The 17985-nt window shown below is 49.5% G+C and overlaps 7 protein-coding genes across 7 annotated transcripts; 1 reads left to right on the forward strand and 6 right to left on the reverse strand.

The window, feature by feature from the left end:
• Window positions 1-700: 700 nt before the first annotated feature.
• On the forward strand, window positions 701-3211 carry EMW1 (tetratricopeptide repeat-containing protein EMW1; the record flags this gene model as incomplete). Its single annotated transcript, XM_076682082.1, has 1 exon — window positions 701-3211. One exon carries the CDS (start codon window positions 701-703, stop codon window positions 3209-3211), a length of 2511 nt encoding a protein of 836 aa, XP_076544039.1.
• A 373-nt stretch (window positions 3212-3584) lies between these two features.
• On the reverse strand, window positions 3585-4628 carry TRVA0_001S09560 (uncharacterized protein; the record flags this gene model as incomplete). The annotated part of the gene is made up of 1 exon (XM_076682083.1): window positions 3585-4628. One exon carries the CDS (start codon window positions 4626-4628, stop codon window positions 3585-3587), a length of 1044 nt encoding a protein of 347 aa, XP_076544040.1.
• An 816-nt stretch (window positions 4629-5444) lies between these two features.
• TRVA0_001S09582 (uncharacterized protein) lies at window positions 5445-6224 on the reverse strand (the record flags this gene model as incomplete). Its single annotated transcript, XM_076682084.1, has 1 exon — window positions 5445-6224. One exon carries the CDS (start codon window positions 6222-6224, stop codon window positions 5445-5447), a length of 780 nt encoding a protein of 259 aa, XP_076544041.1.
• A 1977-nt stretch (window positions 6225-8201) lies between these two features.
• On the reverse strand, window positions 8202-9383 carry YPS3 (pepsin-like aspartic protease; the record flags this gene model as incomplete). The annotated part of the gene is made up of 1 exon (XM_076682085.1): window positions 8202-9383. The coding sequence occupies one exon, from the start codon at window positions 9381-9383 to the stop codon at window positions 8202-8204; it is 1182 nt and encodes a 393-aa protein (XP_076544042.1).
• Window positions 9384-10506: 1123 nt separating this feature from the next.
• Window positions 10507-11649, reverse strand: TRVA0_001S09626 (pepsin-like aspartic protease; the record flags this gene model as incomplete). Its single annotated transcript, XM_076682086.1, has 1 exon — window positions 10507-11649. One exon carries the CDS (start codon window positions 11647-11649, stop codon window positions 10507-10509), a length of 1143 nt encoding a protein of 380 aa, XP_076544043.1.
• Window positions 11650-13103: 1454 nt separating this feature from the next.
• On the reverse strand, window positions 13104-13994 carry TPC1 (mitochondrial thiamine pyrophosphate carrier 1; the record flags this gene model as incomplete). The annotated part of the gene is made up of 1 exon (XM_076682087.1): window positions 13104-13994. One exon carries the CDS (start codon window positions 13992-13994, stop codon window positions 13104-13106), a length of 891 nt encoding a protein of 296 aa, XP_076544044.1.
• A 1043-nt stretch (window positions 13995-15037) lies between these two features.
• Window positions 15038-16375, reverse strand: TRVA0_001S09670 (uncharacterized protein; the record flags this gene model as incomplete). The annotated part of the gene is made up of 1 exon (XM_076682088.1): window positions 15038-16375. The coding sequence occupies one exon, from the start codon at window positions 16373-16375 to the stop codon at window positions 15038-15040; it is 1338 nt and encodes a 445-aa protein (XP_076544045.1).
• Between the last annotated feature and the right edge of the window lie 1610 nt (window positions 16376-17985).

Below are 17985 nucleotides of genomic sequence, written 5' to 3' on the forward strand. Positions count from 1 at the left end.
ATATTAAATTTTGCCAGTTAAGGTAACTGTCTAAAGCTTAATCTCAGACAAATCTCGTCATTTTGTAAACATTAAGCAGCTACACTGTAATTTCCAAACAATAATGGTCTTCTTTTTCTTGTCATAATTTTCAAAATGGCGGGGGGACCTCTTTTCGGTTTGAAGGTAGCCCTCCCCCTTTGGCAGCGAGGATCTTATGCGCTATGCCTTACACTTTGCATGCTGCTGCAAAGCGTTTTCCGCCCAGTGCATGAGCAACTGCTCTGACCTCCTTGCTTTAGCAATACATTATGCTCCAATACTGATTTGAACCCTGTTCCACAATTACTATCAGCAACCCAACCTATCTTCATCGCCCGGGTCTTTCTGGGATTTTTTATTTCAAGCTAAGCCGCTGGATATGCGGCTCGTCACCCCACCCTCACCTAAAAGCAGCCATCCCGCTTTGATTTGAATTCTTCCCTCTAATTTAAAATAAATCGAAGATTTTGCCAATTGACAATTCGAAGACAGCGATTATTAGGGTGGAGCTTACCTCCGCCGCAGGCCCGTCCTGTGGGGAGAGGCTGGAGCATATGTAGAGGCTGTTGGTATTTTTCATCACGCTACGTAAATTTGAACACACGGCTGTTTCAGAGATTGAAATATTTTCAAATACGATCTCATCGATATCTAGAGATCGAGGCGTAAAAAAGAGGCGATGGCCGATTTGAGAAAAGTCCATAGCAAGCTGCTGCTTGCAGACGCGAATCCAGAATCGCTAGATTACGCTGGAGACTTGGCAAAAGGTGACTATGATAAAGTACTCTCCTTGCCCGAATCCCAGGCCCTCTTTGCATCGATTACTGAAAGATCCTGGCGTGCTGCTGATCTGCAGGCTCGAGTATCCACTGAAGAAGACTATTCAAAACTCATCGCCATTGCCATTGCGCTGTTGCACTCCTATATCCAAGCTAACGTCACTGGCCCAGCATTGACTTTTGATCCATTCAAGGTTATCCTACCAAACGCCGAAAAAGACCAATTCCTTCTCCCCGAGCTCGAAAAGGATGGCGAGACTCCGTTCAGTCTCATGTCGTACCCCCATTTGCTGGTTTTCGCCCTGATCCTGCTGAAGGAGCTCAGTGGCAAGGAAGGGCCGCTCCAGCCTTTTGCCAAATGGTGGTACGCCCGAGCTCTGGTTATCCACCAGTCGATTCTCAGCGGAGAGTCAGCAAGCATTTATGAAGAAATCTTCTCGTACCTTAGCCTGGCTACCGTGAATGCAATTGTCGGTTCTGACGTCAATTCCGAGGAGTCAAAGCAGCTGTTCCTGCGATACAAGCTTGAGGCTGCTAGAGCAAAGATTCTCTATGGATACGAACACAAAGCCGACCCAGATCTCGAAACCGCCCAGAAGCTGTCTGGTTTCGAGTGGGTTCTGACCGGTTTGCGAGGTAAGCGAACCAAGTTCCAGCAGACCTCGACATCCCAGCTTATCGTCATTGCCAAGAGCAAGGAGGACAAAACTGTCGATACGCCTGAAGAAGTCGATGAAGCTGTCCCAAGTGCTATGCAGCTGAACTCGGACCTTCTCCTTGAGAAGACTGACTTCTCGGAAGATGGAGAATCACAGATCCCCGAAGAATTGAGAGGCGTGGACCCCAATAACCAGCCGGCACTGCAAGATATCGACGTCGCCAATCTGCTGCTGAGGGAGGCCAAGATCCGCCAGTCCACTCCACTTAAAAATGTTCTGGTGGAGGAGGAACTGACGGCCATGGTGAATCGAATTATCAACTCTCCACCGTCGACGGTCAATTGGTGCCTGTTTTCGCGAGCCCTGTGGGACAGATCCGTGCTAGAAGCCTACTCGGTGAAGCACGCCGAACGTGGTACTCTCCAGATCCAGTCTCTTGTCGAAGAGCTCGGCCAAGCAAATGTGTCACGCTACCTGCCGCAGTCTGACGTCGAACAAAAACACGGCAACGTATCGCGCAGAATGGCTTTCATTCACCAGTTGTTGCCATTGCCCAAGTGGCAGATGGACGTTAAGCTTGCTGAGCGATACATGGAATTCGGGGCTCTCAAGTCGGCCCTCGAAGTGTACGAGAGACTAGAGATGCCCAATGAGATCTCGCTCTGTTATGCTGCCGTGGGCGATGAGACTACGGCCAAAAAGGTTATTAATGAACACCTCGAGAAGCATCCGAAGGATTCCAGGGCATGGTCCATCCTCGGCGACATCACGAATGACCCGCAATACTGGGAAAAGGCCTGGGAGATTGGCCGATATGCGCCGGCTAAGCGGTCTCTCGGCAATTACTACTTCAGCCCACCCAAGGGCGTTGAGCGGAACCTTGATCTGGTTATCAAGCACCTTAACGACTCGCTCCATGTGAATCCATTGCATGCGCATGCTTGGTTCATGTATGGTGTTGCGGGGTTGCAGACTGGGCAGTGGGAACTGGCGGCTGAAGCGTTCACCCGATGCGTGGCGATTGATGAGGACGATCCAAAGGCGTGGAGCAACTTGTCTACGGCTCTTCTAAAGCTCAACAAGAAGAAGGAGGCGTTCAATGCACTGAAGCAGGCAGTCAAGGGTTCGCAGGATACGCGAGACTGGAGGATTTGGACTAACTTCATCACCGTAGCAGCAGACCTTAACGAGTGGAACGATGTCCTGCGGGGCGTAAACATCATCATTGACATCCGCGGCAAGAAAGACGGCGAGGCGGCTATCGATATCGACATGGTCGAGCGTCTTGTCCAGCTGGTGGTCGGGACGGAGTACAAAGTCGATGAGGAAGGCAATGCGAATCTCGACCATTTCCAGAAATCAGTGATGAAGCTCGTGACGGTGACTATCCCGGCGCTGATCACCAGTGACTGTCGGCTGTGGAAACTGGTTGCGCGAGTGTACGTTTGGCAAAAGAAGCCGTGGGCTGCATTGGAGAGCTACGAAAAGGGGTACCGAATCATTATCCAGCATGTGGAAGTGGATGAAAAGACCTGGAACGAGGCTGTCGATTTCTGTGGCGACCTTATCGATGCATACATCAACTTTGGCCCTCAGGAGGGGCGAATTGAGGGGTCTGTCGTGTGCCCTGACTGGAAGTTTAAGGCTCGGACGACTGTGCGGTCTCTTATGGGCAAAGGAAAGACACTCTGGGAGGGCACTAATGGCTGGGAAAAGCTGCAACAGATCAAGGAAGAAGTTGCCCAGGCCTAAACAGTACCCGTGTGTAATATTTCGAGGGCCAGCCCTCGAGCTTCCGTGGCTCCGCTTCGCGGAGTAATCTTAATGAATAGACGTGACATGATGAAAACTCCACGAAGTGGAGCCTCAGGGGGGTTTGGGGGGACTGGTCCCCCCATTAGTATTAACAGTGGAGTGTATTCGAGGGCCAGCCCTCGAGCTCCCGTAGTTGGGGGCGAGCCCCCAGACCCCCCTCATGGTAACAATGTAACAATCTTTTTTGTTACATTCGTAACAAACTCCCAACCTCTGTAACAGTTCCTTGTAACAGGGAGAGAAGTGGGTGTTGACTGGTCCCCCCATAGCTACTAAAGAATTATAACATGCGGTAAAATTAAATAGTCGTCTATTGCTGTGGCTGGCCATTGACTTGAATTGCAGGAATATTTGGGGTGCTCTGCCCGTCCTTATTGATATCTTGGGGCACACTTCCATTAGTCTGCGTGGGCTTTTTGGTAGATGCCTGACTAGCATTATCTGCTTTCAGCCCGGCGACTGGACCATCAGGGAGCTTCCCCTCATCCAGTAGTTTCTCAGCCTGTGCCAATTCGGCCGCCTCCTTCTCCAGGAGTTGTTTTCGTCGCGCATCCTGCTCCCTCTTCTCTGCCGGGCTAAGCGCGTAAGTGTCCCGGGTGTCAATGCTCCACTTGATCTTCTTCCAGACGTCCTGTACCTTGGCAGGTACCTTCTCGTGGGTCAGAAGCTTGTCCGCTAGGCTCTCGACCTTTTTCAGCCCGTCTTTTGTGGCACGGTTCTGCATAGAGAACCGGAACGTAAAAAGCATTGCCATAAATGACAGGCCGGAGGCCGTTCGAATGAGTAGAACATCGAGCAGCAACCTCAGGCAAAGCAGTACGTTCGAGTAGGCAACGAGCACCTCCAATTGATAAGCATGATCGTTCACCAGAGCGTGAACCCGGGCCTTCTGATCCTCGTCCTTGATCACGTAGGTAGCCGCAAATTCGGCCGCCTGAAGCAGCGAATACACGACGTACGGGGTCAATTTGAGCAGGTGCTGTCGCGACACGAGCCACAGCAGGGACAGAAGGAAGTACTGGGCCGTAGCGAAGTGCAGCACCATGAAGAACGACGGTGGACGCTGGCGGTTTTTACCTTCTCCATAGAGCTTCTGGCGCAGCGAGAACCCGTACGTGAACGCGGCGGCCGCAAACGCCAGCCGGTAGACGATTTGCCCCACCAATGTTCCGTCAAGGAACACGATATGTGCCAGTGCTGAGAGCCCGCTGAGCACTACGACAGCAGAATGGCCCAGGAACCACACGCGCCGCATAAGGACCCTCTTCTTGTGCGCCTCCTTCTTCTTTTTAGTCGTGAGTTTCTTCGCATTCTGCGTCTGCGCAGACTTCTCCATCACCATTGTCGACGACATTGCGGAATTGGTTCTTCGATGTCAATTGAACGCCTCGATAGCAAATGTACGGCACCCTCGATTAAGGCGTTTGGACCCTTGTCGTGTGTGTTCCTGATGGAGGGGGCTTAGCTAGTTAACTTAATTATGTTCAGCCGCACCACAAGCCTCACGCGCCGCACTCAACTCCCCCCATGAACGCTCCTCTTCTGCCTGGGGGCCAGCCCCCAGACCCCCGTAGCTCCGCTTCGCGGAGGGATTGCTGATGGGGGCAGAAGAAATCCGCGAAGTGGAGCCTCAGGGGGGTTTGAGGGGACTGGTCCCCCCGTTTCTCCAATTGACCTCGTACAGTAATCAGTTTTAGGAGCTAGGTATACAACCTATGAAATAATCGCTGGATTCACAGTCTATATTAATCGGGTAATGTGGTAGTTATTGTACCTGGGGCTCAGCTTCGCGGTCGTTGTTACAGAAGTTGGGAGTTTGTTACGAGTGTAACGAAAATATTTGTTACATTGTTACCATGAGGGGGGTCTGGGGGCTCGCCCCCAGCTACGGGAGCTCGAGGGCTGGCCCTCGAATACACTCCACTGTTAGTACTAATGGGGGGACCAGTCCCCCCAAACCCCCCCTGGGGGCTCCGCTGCGCGGAGTAATCCTAACGTTTCGTTAGTGGATATTAGGTGAGTAGTTGATTCTCCGTGATGGAGCAATAAATTAAGTAATCTACAGGCCGCTATTAGTTAATGTAAGTGGGAGAGATGCATTGGTGTTGTTAATCCTGGAATAGGTCGCTGTCAGTTTTTGTTGCGTTAACGAAAGCTAAGGCATGTTTAGTTAGACACGATCACTGGAAGTCAACGCTAGACCCACTTGCTTTCGTGTTTGGAGGAAGTTTGTATGGCATTCTGGACAGTCGTACACGTCAAATGAGTCCAAACAGTAATGATGCGACCTGAAGCTGCAATTTTCAGTCGTACATTGCCATCCCGATGTGAAGTACATGCGACACAGTCCACACTTTCGTAGTGTATCTGTTCCGTCGGGACCAAAGTTCTCCTTCAAAAACTCCTCCATCTCATATAGTGTCCGAATGCTCACGGTGTAAACCCCATCTTTCTCTGACAGCCACAGCTCGTCGGTTAGCTTCTTCAAATGCGATTCAATGATGGCATCGGACCGTCCCCGTTTCAATTCGGGAATGCCCCTCATCTCGCCAATAGACAGAAAGAACCGATCCATTGGCGAGTTTGTTTCCTCGGAGAAAAGATTGTGCAGCAGCAGTTTGAAGAACTCTATAGTGTCAGTCGGCAGCCGCGTAGCGACTTGCGTGTACTCCTGGTCCTCCTGAATGATGACAATAAACAGCTCTGTGCCGTCCACCGGGTCCCGCACCATCTTGACGTCCATACCCAGAAGCTGGAACGACTCTGTAACGCGGTCGATGACGGCGCTCCACTTGTCGTATTCTTCGTTGACGTGCTTGGCGGGTGGATCATCCAGTGAGCGCTGTCCTCTCAGCCGCAGCCAGTACTCTTTTGTCCGTTCCACAGCTATAACCTTCTGCGATAGCAGAACCTGTGCTATCGACCTTTCCACGTCAGTGTGAACCGACATCCTTGAATGTGCTTGAGAGACGCGTAGTTGAAAAAATGTCAATTAATTAAATTAAATTTCACCAGCGCGTTTCTTTGGTAATGGATTATGTAAGCGGACCTCACCGCCATAATGATTTCATTTAGCAACCTGACAAGGTATAGAAAGGTATATAGCTCTGTGAGTTCAATTGCTAAATGCTAAATTTCTACTTTAAATTCGATTACTTTTGTTTGACTCTTTGAAGCAACTGTTCATTGTGGATTTGGTTGCCTTCCAGTGATTTAAGTATCTTTCTCCAATATCAACGACATTGCCGGTATATAGGTATCCTATATTGGTAACTGTCCAATGGTTTCCTCTGAAGTGAAGCAAAGGTAGATAATTCCTGTTATACTACATTGTATAGCATATTTGGACTAGGAACGGCTACTTAAACGGTTACTGAAAAGTTTACGACATACGGGACAACCTAAAGCTCTCAACTGCTTTATATTAACATTGATACTTTATCTAACAGAGTAGTAGTTTTACAAGCTGACCGAAGTGTTGTTGCATGGATAGAAAAAAACCGTTTTATCAAAGAAAAATAGCCGTCGAACGAAGCGGCCGGTGCTAAACTCCAGGATTTCGTATCCACTACCAGTAATACTGTAATGCGAATCCAGCGATTAAATTTCGTGCTTCCTCTATCAGTGCTGTCCTTGGACTGGAAGGGTTGGTGGCCCGGGTGGGCCACGAAGAAAAAAGGGACACCAATCGGGGATTGTTGCCTTATTTATATTCTTCTGTGGCAATGTGAGTGGACTCGTCACATTCCGACTGCGGAGAAGTTTTAGCTCCTCTTCTGGCCCGAGAGAGGGTTGCAAAGTTAAGCTGTCGACAGGTATACCTGGCATGCTACACGTCGCAATTGGCTCAGAGTGACTCGACACGTCTTATCTCTCCTTCCTTTAATACGCAGAGAGAGCATATCAATCTTTGACGACTGAATGGAATACTTTTCCGAGTTCAAGAAAGGATGTGTAATAAATTGCCTGAATAAGCAAGAGCCAATCAGGGACTCGGCATAATTTGGAAACATTTGTTGTATCGCACTTGTCATTTTTCGCCGTATTTTTTGATTAAGATTCTCTGGCTACAGTTGCATTTATCAAGTAATATGCCCTTTTATCTTCGATAATCCATTTCATTAAACAGAACTTTCTAAATATGCAATTGACAAATAATTTATTAGCGATAAAAAGAGTACCATCTTTGATATTAGAGAATTACGAATGCTGCTTAGCAGATACCGTAGAATAGATCACAATTATCAGTACCGTCGAACTGGTGCACCAACAGTCACTGGAATGTGTCGCTAATTGGCTCCATCGTAGAATGTCTCGATATATTGTAGATACACCCCACTCGGTAGCGGTAGCACAAAAAGGCCTGCAATTAAAATCTCGTTTATCAAATCAGCTTAAGCCAATAGCATACCGAGGGCACAGATAAGCTAGATGGCAGAGATTTTCGAATTTGATGCTACACCGAAACACATGGCTATCATCCTCAGATTTTCCAGTACAGTGTATCATGAATTGTAGGCTTCAGGTCCTGAAACAGAAAATTCAACGCAATGCAGCTGTATGAATATCTAACGTCGCGGGGCACCCAATGCCTTTTATACCTACAATGCTGAGGAGAAACACACAACATAAAATTCATAAAACTTGACATAATTCAAGAGGATATAAAAGCACATCCTTGGTTAGTACCCCATTTTTTATCGTTCACTTAAGCATGCACCCACGTTTGAACCAACGTATTTAAACGTTTTAAGTGAGGTTCAACATGCATTACTGTACCAAGTATTGTGCATTGCATAAAAACATCCGCAATTTCATCCCTGAATATAAAATATTTTGTATAAAACAAAAGGCTTCCTGCAAAATGTGATATGTGACAATGCAATATATATTAAATTAAACGAATGAAAAAAGAAGCCGAAAAAGTTTACACAAAGTTGTAGAACCAGCCAAGAGCCCGCTTTTGAGCAGTCGGCGTACCGCTAGAAGTGATTGGCTGGACGTTCGACTCGTCAGTGTACTTGGCCTGGGCAATGGAGATCTGTTTGTTGGTGAGATCGTAAACAACATAGGCGGATCGCAGGAAAGAGTCACCAAGCAGATTGTAGCCGGAAGACTGGTCGTTACCGACAATGGTGAAAGCATACTTCTTGATTGGGTTAGGGACACCGAACAAAGTGGCCTCAACAGCAAGCTCAGAGCCTGGAACGACAACTTGACCACCACTACCAAAAGAGAAAGAGACATTGCCATTTGGAATATTGTCGACAAAGTAGAGACCCTGGGTATTGTCAAAGACACCACCGTACTTCTCGGCAATACCATCGGCAACCTGCTTTGGAATGTACGAAAGTGAAGTACCCGAGTCAAGCACGGCAGTGAAGGAAGTGCCCTCGACACTAGCAGTCACAGCAAGCGCATCGGACTGGACAATCGGCAGAGTAACAAGGTCGCCCTCGTACTTCGCAGTGTCGATACCACCAAAGAGAATAGAGCCAGAAGAGGCTTCCAAATCATCGAGGAAAAGAGAGTAGGCGTTGGACGCGATGATGCCCTCATTAGCAAGCATCTGAGGGAAGTTTGGATAAGTCTGGCCACTCGAGACAGACTCACCTGACGCGAAACCAATACCGAAAATGCCAATGGGGTCTGGGCCTGAGGTGGTTACATCATCAACGGTCGCGAACTGAAGATTCTCAACGGTAGTACCCTCGAGAGCAACGTTATCGGTGATCCAGTCACCCTTAGCAGTACCAGACACGTACTGGATCTCAAAGCCCTCCTCCAAAAATCGGTAGCTCGCGGAGCTGGACGGAGTGTAGCACGGGTCGACACCAGCCTTGTTGGAGTAGACCCACAGGTCGGAGGAGCCAGTATCGAGAAGACACTCGACCGTCTGGGCCGGAGTACCAATCGAGAGCTGGGCTACGTACTGGTAGACCTGGTTCTGGAGAGGCTCGAGAACGGCGGACCGTCGCATGAGCCTATGCTGGCCGGAACTTCGATGAGTGACCGGCACTCGAAGTACGCCTGGCGTACCAGGGTCGGCTGGAGCAGCGGCCACGAGGGACGCGGCCACGGTCGCGAGCACTGAAGTGGAGAATCTCATCGTATTAGTGTATTAAAAGGAATGACCGAAGTTCAAAGAGTGGGTTTTCAACAGCTGACCGGCGGCTTTTAAGCTGGTAAGGAATGTCCAAAGGTCGGGTGCCGTCGATTCAATTGAAGGTCGGGGGTAAAAGATTGGTGGTGGATGGAGAGATAATAAACACTCAGGCTGCGCCTATACATGCTTGGTACCTGACCACAGAATTTTCAGGGAGTTCAGATCGCCAGATGCATGCCGTCTTACCTCTGTCGCTACGCATTCGGCAGGGAGACATGCAGATCTCAGGGGACCGAGCCGTTCATTGGCTTGTGCGCTACTGGGGCCAAGACATTGCCGGCGTCGAACCGCATCATTTACATAATCGCTTCGTCGGCTTTATGGGATCATTTGTCTTTCATTCCATGATCAATCTTGTGTCGGTTTCAGATCTGGGCGGCAGCCACCTTCCGGGCTTAACTCATGTCGCGACACCGTCTGAGAAGGCATTTCCGGAATGGTCCCACTGTCGCCGCATCGGGCATTCCACCTTCCGTTCTTGCATACCGCTGCGTCGCCAATCACCCTTTCACCCCCTTTACGTGCCAGTGCCAAGAGGCTGGCGTTACAAAGTTGCACCTCCTTAATTTTACGTATTAGCCTGGCCTCTCGTCATACCTCCCCCCTGTAGCAAGTGTGCGTTCTGTACTGCCATGATTATGCAGCAACGGGTTACGACTAGGCGACTTCCGCCTGTGTTAGACAGCGGTTGTGTCGGAATTTGGCCAAACGTGGGTTCTTAAGGCGAAACTGTTCCATACTGCCACTGTCTATCCACCCCGTTTAAGGCGGGTTTCGCCTACAAACGGAAAACCCGCGCGCGCAACACAAACGCTAATCTTTTCCCAACACATCATACGCGGCTCAAGCCGCACAAGCCGCAGTGCAACAATTGGGGGGACCAGTCCCCCCAAACCCCCCTGGGCTCCGCTTCGCGGAGTTCTTCTACCCCCATCAGCAATCCCTCCGCGAAGCGGAGCTACGGGAGCTCGAGGGCTGGCCCTCGAAGACACCACACTAGTAGTACTAATGGTAGAGAAAAGTAAAAAAGAGCTTGTTAGTAGCTAGAAATGAAAGTGAAATGAAGTTAATGAAGAGAGGCCTTGACACCCTTGGAAGAGATGGCAACAACGTCAGAGCCGCTGGCATAAGAAGCTTGGGCGACGGAGATCTCGTTGTTAGTAAGATCGTAGACGACGTAGGCGGATCGCAGGAAGGTGTCGCCCAACAGGTTGTAGCCATCGGTGGTGTCGCTTCGCGAGATGGAAAGAGCGTACGGCTTTGGTGGGTTGTTTTCGAAGAGAGTAGCATTGAGAGCAAGCTCGGATGGTGGGATGGACACCTGCGTGCTGCCGAACGTGTAGGTGACCGACTCGCTTGGAACGCTGTCAATGAAGTAGACACCGGCGCTGGAGTCCCAGGTACCGCCAAACTGCTTGGCGATCTTGGCGGCAATGGCCTCTGGAACATAGGTGAGGGAGGTGCCGGAGTCAAGCACAGCATCGAACGACTTGCCCTCAAGGGTGACGGAAATCTCCAGCGAGTTGTCGCTGGTGATTGGAAGAGTAGCAAGACTGCCAGTGTACTTGCTGGTGTCCACGCCGCCGAACAGGATCGAACCAGACTGGGCGTCAAGATCGTCAAGATAGAGCGAGTAGAGGTTGGAGGAAATGAGTCCCTGGTTGACGAGGTTCTGCGGGAAGTTAGGGTAGCTTGGCTCGGTGCCACTCTCGCCGCTGACGAAACCAACGCCAAAAATGCCGACATCCATACCCTGCTGCTCGGTGTCAACAGCGGCAAACTGCTGCTTGGTCACAGATGCGCCAGCGACGGTGACGGTGTCAGAACCCCAGGCGCCAGAGGCAGAACCCGAGACGTACTGGATGGAGAAGTCATCGTTGATGTAGTTGTATGTGGAAGAGGAGCTCGAGTCAAAGCCGTCAGGGACCCCGGCCTGGTTGGAGTAGACCCACAGATCAGAGGAGCCAGTGTCCAACAAGCACTCGACCGTCTGGGCTGGGGTGCCGATAGATAGCTCGGCGACGTAGTCAAAGACCTGGTTCTGGAGAGGCTCAGTGTACCCAGATCGCTTGACCGTGTCCTTGTGGACGATTGGCGTGGTTCGGTGGGTAATTGGAACCTGGACGACGCCTGGAGTCGACCGCTTGGACGGAGCAGCGGCGACAAGCGCAGCGGCAATGGCAGTGATGAGGGTAGTGGAGAACTTCATTTCACAATTGGCTGTTCAGGGGATTGTGGATGAGAGGTCTGTCTTCATGACAATTGGAGGCCTTATATACTTTTGAAAAAAGCGCCGTATCTCACCATCTGTTGATACAATTGTCATTCAGGTGGATGTAGATCAGAGTGCCGTTTGATGCAATTGAGATATAGAGCCGTCTATGGCATCAGAAGGTTATGATATTTTGCTTCGAGCGCTTCGAAATAAGCATTTTCTTTTATTGCAAACACTGGTTGGATGGATGATATTTCGCTTCGAGTGTTTCGAAATAAGCAGTTTCTTTTACTGTGGTTGGAGCCATGCAGATCCCAGGGATCCGATAGGCCGTCTGTACGGTTGACCTGAGAAGCTAAATCCACCTACAGGGTGCACAGGCCCGACGTTCTGCCCCGGCTTTCGGCAACTCGGGCATCGTATTCGAGATCTGTTGATCTTCGGCGCGACCGGGCTTCCAGAGACCAATGCAATGATAATTAGCAGCAATCATGAAACACACCGATTACTCCACTTGTGCCAATCCAGCAATAAGTTGCGTGACAAAGCTCTAGGTTATATCTGCCTAATAATTGTCAATTGGCAGCCCATTGCTATAAATAGTGGTAATATTTGGCACCTTTGGATAACTGTTTCGATTGGTACGTGCAACCGTCCACCAAAGTGTTAGGGGTAAAAGTGATTATCTCAGAAAATAGTTATGCAATTGCAATGCTATGCAATGTTAAAGCACATGCTAGGTGTATAGCGCATATTCAATCAATAGGGGTGAAGGTAGTTATGCAATTGCCATGCCATGCAATGTTAAGGCACATGCTAGTATCGCTGTGTAGTGCCTATTCAATCAACAGGGGTGAGAAGACAATCACACGGCTAGCATGGAACGTCATGTAGCTATAGATAGGCATACCTCATTTTAGGCACGAAAGCCAAGAGTAGCTGGTGAGTACCTAAAAAGTCAAGTCTTTCAGGCAAACCCCGAAAGCCCAAAGCCCAAAGCCCAGCCGTAGTACATGCGGGGGACCCAGATCCCTGGCTGTGTCGCTGTCAAACGGATTATCTCATCGGCATCATCCGTGGCTCGGCGAGTACGAACGATCAACACCAGATCGCTTGCAATCCCCAACTCGTCCGTGAACTAATGGAACAGAGACCGTCTATTGCCGATAAGGCACCCCTTTAGCGTTATCATGCACGACGATAATACATCATCCCCCCCCTCTCGGTACCATCCGCTTTGAGCACGCCATCACTCTATTGTAATGCTTTGCCCGAGCGCATTATCATCACGGCCCGCATTGCATATGATGGTGTGGCGCCGTTTGTACGGCGCCGTTTACAGCGCCGCTCGCTTTCAATGATGATCCACCGGCGATCCGCCCTGAGCCATTTATACGGCCGACGCTTTGCGTCGCATCGCACTTCCATAGCAAGAAGGGACTGAAAGCCTAATCCAGCACATCTTCTCGGCCCCTGAGCCATCTGTAAGTGGTAAGCGACCGCTCGAAAGTCCAAATTGTAACGGCGCTCGCCGGAGCGTTCTTGACCAGGGAGATGAAGAACCCCTTGTAGAGCCCGCGGACTCCCTCAGTCAGGACTATCTGCCGCGCACAGCTGACGACATTGGTTGGGTAAAGCGGGATATGGCCTCCTGCAAAGCTTGACCGTGCAGGTCCCTGCACTTGGAGCCGCTTGCGGATGACGTCCAGCGGGAACACCACCGTCTTTGCAATTACGCCGGCTACAAATCCAGAGGTCGCCTCAGGCGCGGGAAGCAGATCCAGCGTCGCTTGGCTGGCCAGTAGAACCCTCCCTTTCTCATACACTACAAAGAAAACGCCCATATAGGGCACAATTGAGAGCACTGCGGGAGCCGCTCCGCGCCAGAATCCCCTCAGGCCCCCTTCATGCTGGTAGACGTGGCGGATGCTCTGGATGAGGCCCGTGTAGAGTCTATCTGTGCGGCTCACCTGGGCGGCAAACCGCGTCCTCAGCAAATCGAATGGGTATGTTGCACTCGTAGCAAGCACTCCCGCAGAGGAGCCCGATACAAACAGGTTCAGCGTATCCGGCATGTTGTAGCTGTTGCACAGGTTGTTAATGGCCTTGTAGGCGGTGAACTGCGTTGCTCCGTAGAGAACATAGAGGATCTCGGCCGGGATGTTTCCCTTCCACAGGGCTGTGACGCCTTCATTTTTCAAAATTGAACAGGCCGTGTTGATAATCGCCGTTCCTGGGTTGTACTGGGGCTTTGTGACCTGCAATTGGAGCCTGATCTTGAGCACATCTAAGGGAGCAATGACGAACCGTGAGACAAGGCCAGCCAGGCCCCCGCACATTATACTCTCTGTGCGACTGATTTCGGACTTTGTCTTCAGATGGTCCGGCTTTGTCATCTCATTGGATTAAAAATTGCAAAGGGAAAGGGATCGAGATCTGTTGGAAAACTTTTCGCGATGCAGGAAAATATGCGGATCAAAATAGTCTCTGTCTCGATGAGCTCTTGCAGTTGGGAACAGATTAGTTTCTCCGATGTCTAACGGTCGAGCCCGACGCGGTTTTAGACAACAAGTGATGAGATCTGGGGTAAACTCTGTAGAGCTGCGGAAATGAAATCACGGTAGAAGATGGTAATTTTTCTGTGTGCTTGTCGGTGTCGTTTGGATGGGATCTGAGTCAACGCATGGACGTTTTCCGGTGCATTTTTTTTGTTCATGGGGGTCGTGCATTGCGGTTCCTTCCGTTAACGGACGTCTCACGGTAATGAATATCGTGACTTGATTGATTAAAGTGTGATAGAGCGATTGATTGAATGGCTATTTAGAGAATGGGACCCAATTTAGTAGCAGGCTTTTATAGCAACATTGGGTTAAACTGGTGATTTTGTTGAGTTGGATGCCAATACTGGTGGAAATGTCGTTTATGCCGTCTATTTATAATGTCCAGTCACAACTACAAGCGTGTTGTTCGCATTACTCTAACTGGTGCAATTTATAGAATATGGATTTTGAAGCTGTTCTCAATGAATTATAAAACCACTACCTAAAAAACTCTCTCAGTTCTGTTGTTCTTGCATGGAATAAGTCCGAGCTTGCTGTAGTGGAAACGGAGTAGGACTATTGGCTTAACCGCTATATTAGTTTAAAATAACTTGCGATTTTCAGCTCCGCGCAAGGACCTGTGTACCAATTCCAAGAGCCATTAGCTACACTGGAAGCATCGTTAGGATCAAAGGATAAATATTTCAAGGCAAATGAGATGTGCCGTCCTCAGCACTCTTCGATCTCATAGAAATTACCATCATCATATCACCATTCATTTTTAAATATCTATTTGATGATATAATCCATTTCAAATCATGCTAAAACAATCGACAGCCGCATTAATACAAGCCCATATCAAGCAACATGTTACCCAATTCAAGGAAGTAATAGTCAGCATAACAAAGACCATGCATAGAGGTTCGGTACGAACGAAGCTCGAAAGGAATATTGTCATTCCAGAACCGCGTAGAATCTCGCAAAATCACATCGTCCTCCTCACCAAAAACAACAGTACCGTCGTCATTGATCTTGGACTCAGCAGCAGCATGGCCCTTAAGGCAACCATTGACAATTCGAAGAGCGTCCGTCAAGTACTTCTCCTCCTTGGTGGCCTTGAAAAGCTTAATCAAACCCTCCGCAGCAATCGTGCCCGCAGAAACATCCTTGACCTTGTCAGCATCTGGCGCATCGAAATCCCACGCTGGCACGTAGTCCGGACTGAGCCGCTTCATGAAGACAGCAGCAGCCTTCTTGGATGCCTCGAGGAATTCCTTGTCGCCAGTCCAAAGGTAGCACTGGGCGAATCCATTGATCGACCACGCCTGCCCTCGGCTCCAAGTAGTCTCATCATCGTAACCCTGCACAGTGTACTTGTGTCGCACTTCACCAGTCTGATCGTCGTAAACAACCAGGTGGTAGGTTGAGTATTCCGGGTGTCGGAAGAAGTCCTTGAGGGCCTTCTTGGCATGGTTAGTCGCAATAGTAGAGAGAGTCAGGTCGCCAGTCTCCTTAGCAGCCCAGTAAAGCATATCGAGATTCATCATGTTGTCAATGATGGTGAGATAGTCGCCCTTTTCTCGGGTGAGCTCGTGTCGCGTGGTTTTCATAGCGTCCCAAGACCTGATGACGCCAACCTTCTCGTCGTATCGCGAAGCCAGTGAGTATGCCGCAGTGATGACCTGCTCACGCGCCTTCTTCGTGCCATGCACCTCATACTCCCTTCTCAATGCTGGGTCAATGAGGAACGCCAGATCGTGAGTATCAGTTCGGTGCACTTGAGGCTCCAGGTAGCTGGCCCACCATCGCCCAGCAAAGTCCAGCTTGAGAGGATCCACCTTATTGGACGGGAACCGGTCAGGGTGGTTCGCGTATCGCTCAATTAGCGCGTAAATTGAACCTGGGAAGAAGCCAGCAGTCCAGTCCTCGACTTCGTTGGTAATATACCGCCCGTTCACAGATATTTGGACGGCTTCAGTTGGAGGATGAGGCTTGTCGAGCTGAGCAGAAGCCACACCCCAGATCTTCGCAACAGCACTCTCGCCATAGAGACCCTTTTCGACCTCCTTCAGCAGGGCTTTAGTCTCTGGAGAAGTTTGTATCTTCTCTCGAACGGCGGCCTTCAACGCGTCGATAGTAGTAGTCTTCTCTTTTGATACGGTAGCAGTAGATGGAGACATTTTGGAATCTGTTTGTCTATAAAGATTTATTCTACATTTCAACTAGTTAGGCGGCCCTTTATATAGTTCTTCATCGGTCCGGGGATTAAACGACCTGGAGGGCCACCGATAGAGTCCTGCGGTAATTGGGGCCGCTTCTTTCCCCGAACCTACTTGGCACGCCTTAAGGTATTCGAAAACACTGCATATGCGGGGAAGAAAACAGTACCTACGACTCTAGCAAAAAAAACAAAAAAAACAGAGGCATTACAACGTCGTGACTGATGACGACTGTGTATGCGTCGATCCGTTCAAGATAGTTGAGACGGACGCGGAGAAACTCCCGGAGGTAGGGCCGCGCGGATCTTACGGGAATATCTTTTAACCGATTGCCAATGATAGATAAAGCTAAGCAGCAAAGGACAAGTTTTAACGAGCTACCTAGCGCGCGTGAGAATCTAATAACTTTTTTTTGTCAGTTGTGACTGTTCACAAGGCGGTAATTGAACTTTCAGCTGGAGGAAGGTTGCGGAACCAATGTCGAAGACTCCAATTTTCATCTCTAAATGTTGAAGCATCTCACTGTGGATGACATTCCACTGTGGTCTACAGTAAAGCCAAGGTAAATAGACTACCAATATCACTTAGACTCCGTGCTGTCTCCTGGTAGAGATGTTTAGAGAGCCATTGATTCCGATAGGCTTATTGGTAATAACCTAGGATCTCAATAATTCTAAATAAGATCACAGAACAATTAATGGCTCTGGATAAGACTATTGAGCAGTTGATGGCCATACACGAGGCCGCTTGTACTGGTGCATGTGCTGGTTATATCCCTGGCTGGCTACCACTTCCTCTCTCCCTGGCATTGACCTGATACATTATCAGCGCTACTGATGGACCCCCATGAACCAATTGACCAATTGGAATCACTTGCAATGCTTATACCAGAGATTTATCCCCACATCCACCCAAAAGGTTGTCTTGAGCATTGAACCTTCCCCCACGAATTCATTCAAGCAAGGGCCTAGGAGTATTCGGGATATACCAATAATATTGCCCACCATATTTCACTGCCCAAGCTAGGCATCTCATGCGCCCTAGTACCAGTTAGAATGAGGGGAGGGAGAGAATGGTGGGGCGAAGGTGATGATCCTCCGGATGTTACTCCGCATCTCGAGATGGCCCCGCAGATATCAGTCGTTGGGCAGTCTGCAAGAAGCTCTAATGGTCCGGGGTCGATCATATTGGTGAGACCAAATGATGCCTATCCAATACGTAGTAGCCGTGTCTTCAAATATTCAAACAGAGAATACATGCTTCATGGCAACAGTGTGGGGAAATACACAAGACAATCCTCGAGTCCGCTGCCCAATAGGAAGCACAGAGGCCACTTTAGATAGGGGTGAAGCCATACCATCTGTCAAGGTATAGATAGAATCTGGTTTTGAACATGCTGCACCCCACAGTTCTCACGAAAATAGGGAAAGTGTCTCCACGCAATTGCAGCTTCTAATCATGCCTATCCCCCCATACCGACGCCTGATAATAGTGGGGCTTTGAACAGTTCGACCGGTCGAGGGACCCGTTGCAATGTCCGTGATCCGAGAGGAAGACCATCTAGCATTGCG

This window comes from Trichomonascus vanleenenianus, assembly GCF_965637985.1.
Source record: "Trichomonascus vanleenenianus strain CLIB 3782 genome assembly, contig: TRVA0_001S, whole genome shotgun sequence".
Taxonomy (NCBI): Eukaryota; Fungi; Ascomycota; class Dipodascomycetes; order Dipodascales; family Trichomonascaceae; genus Blastobotrys; species Blastobotrys vanleenenianus.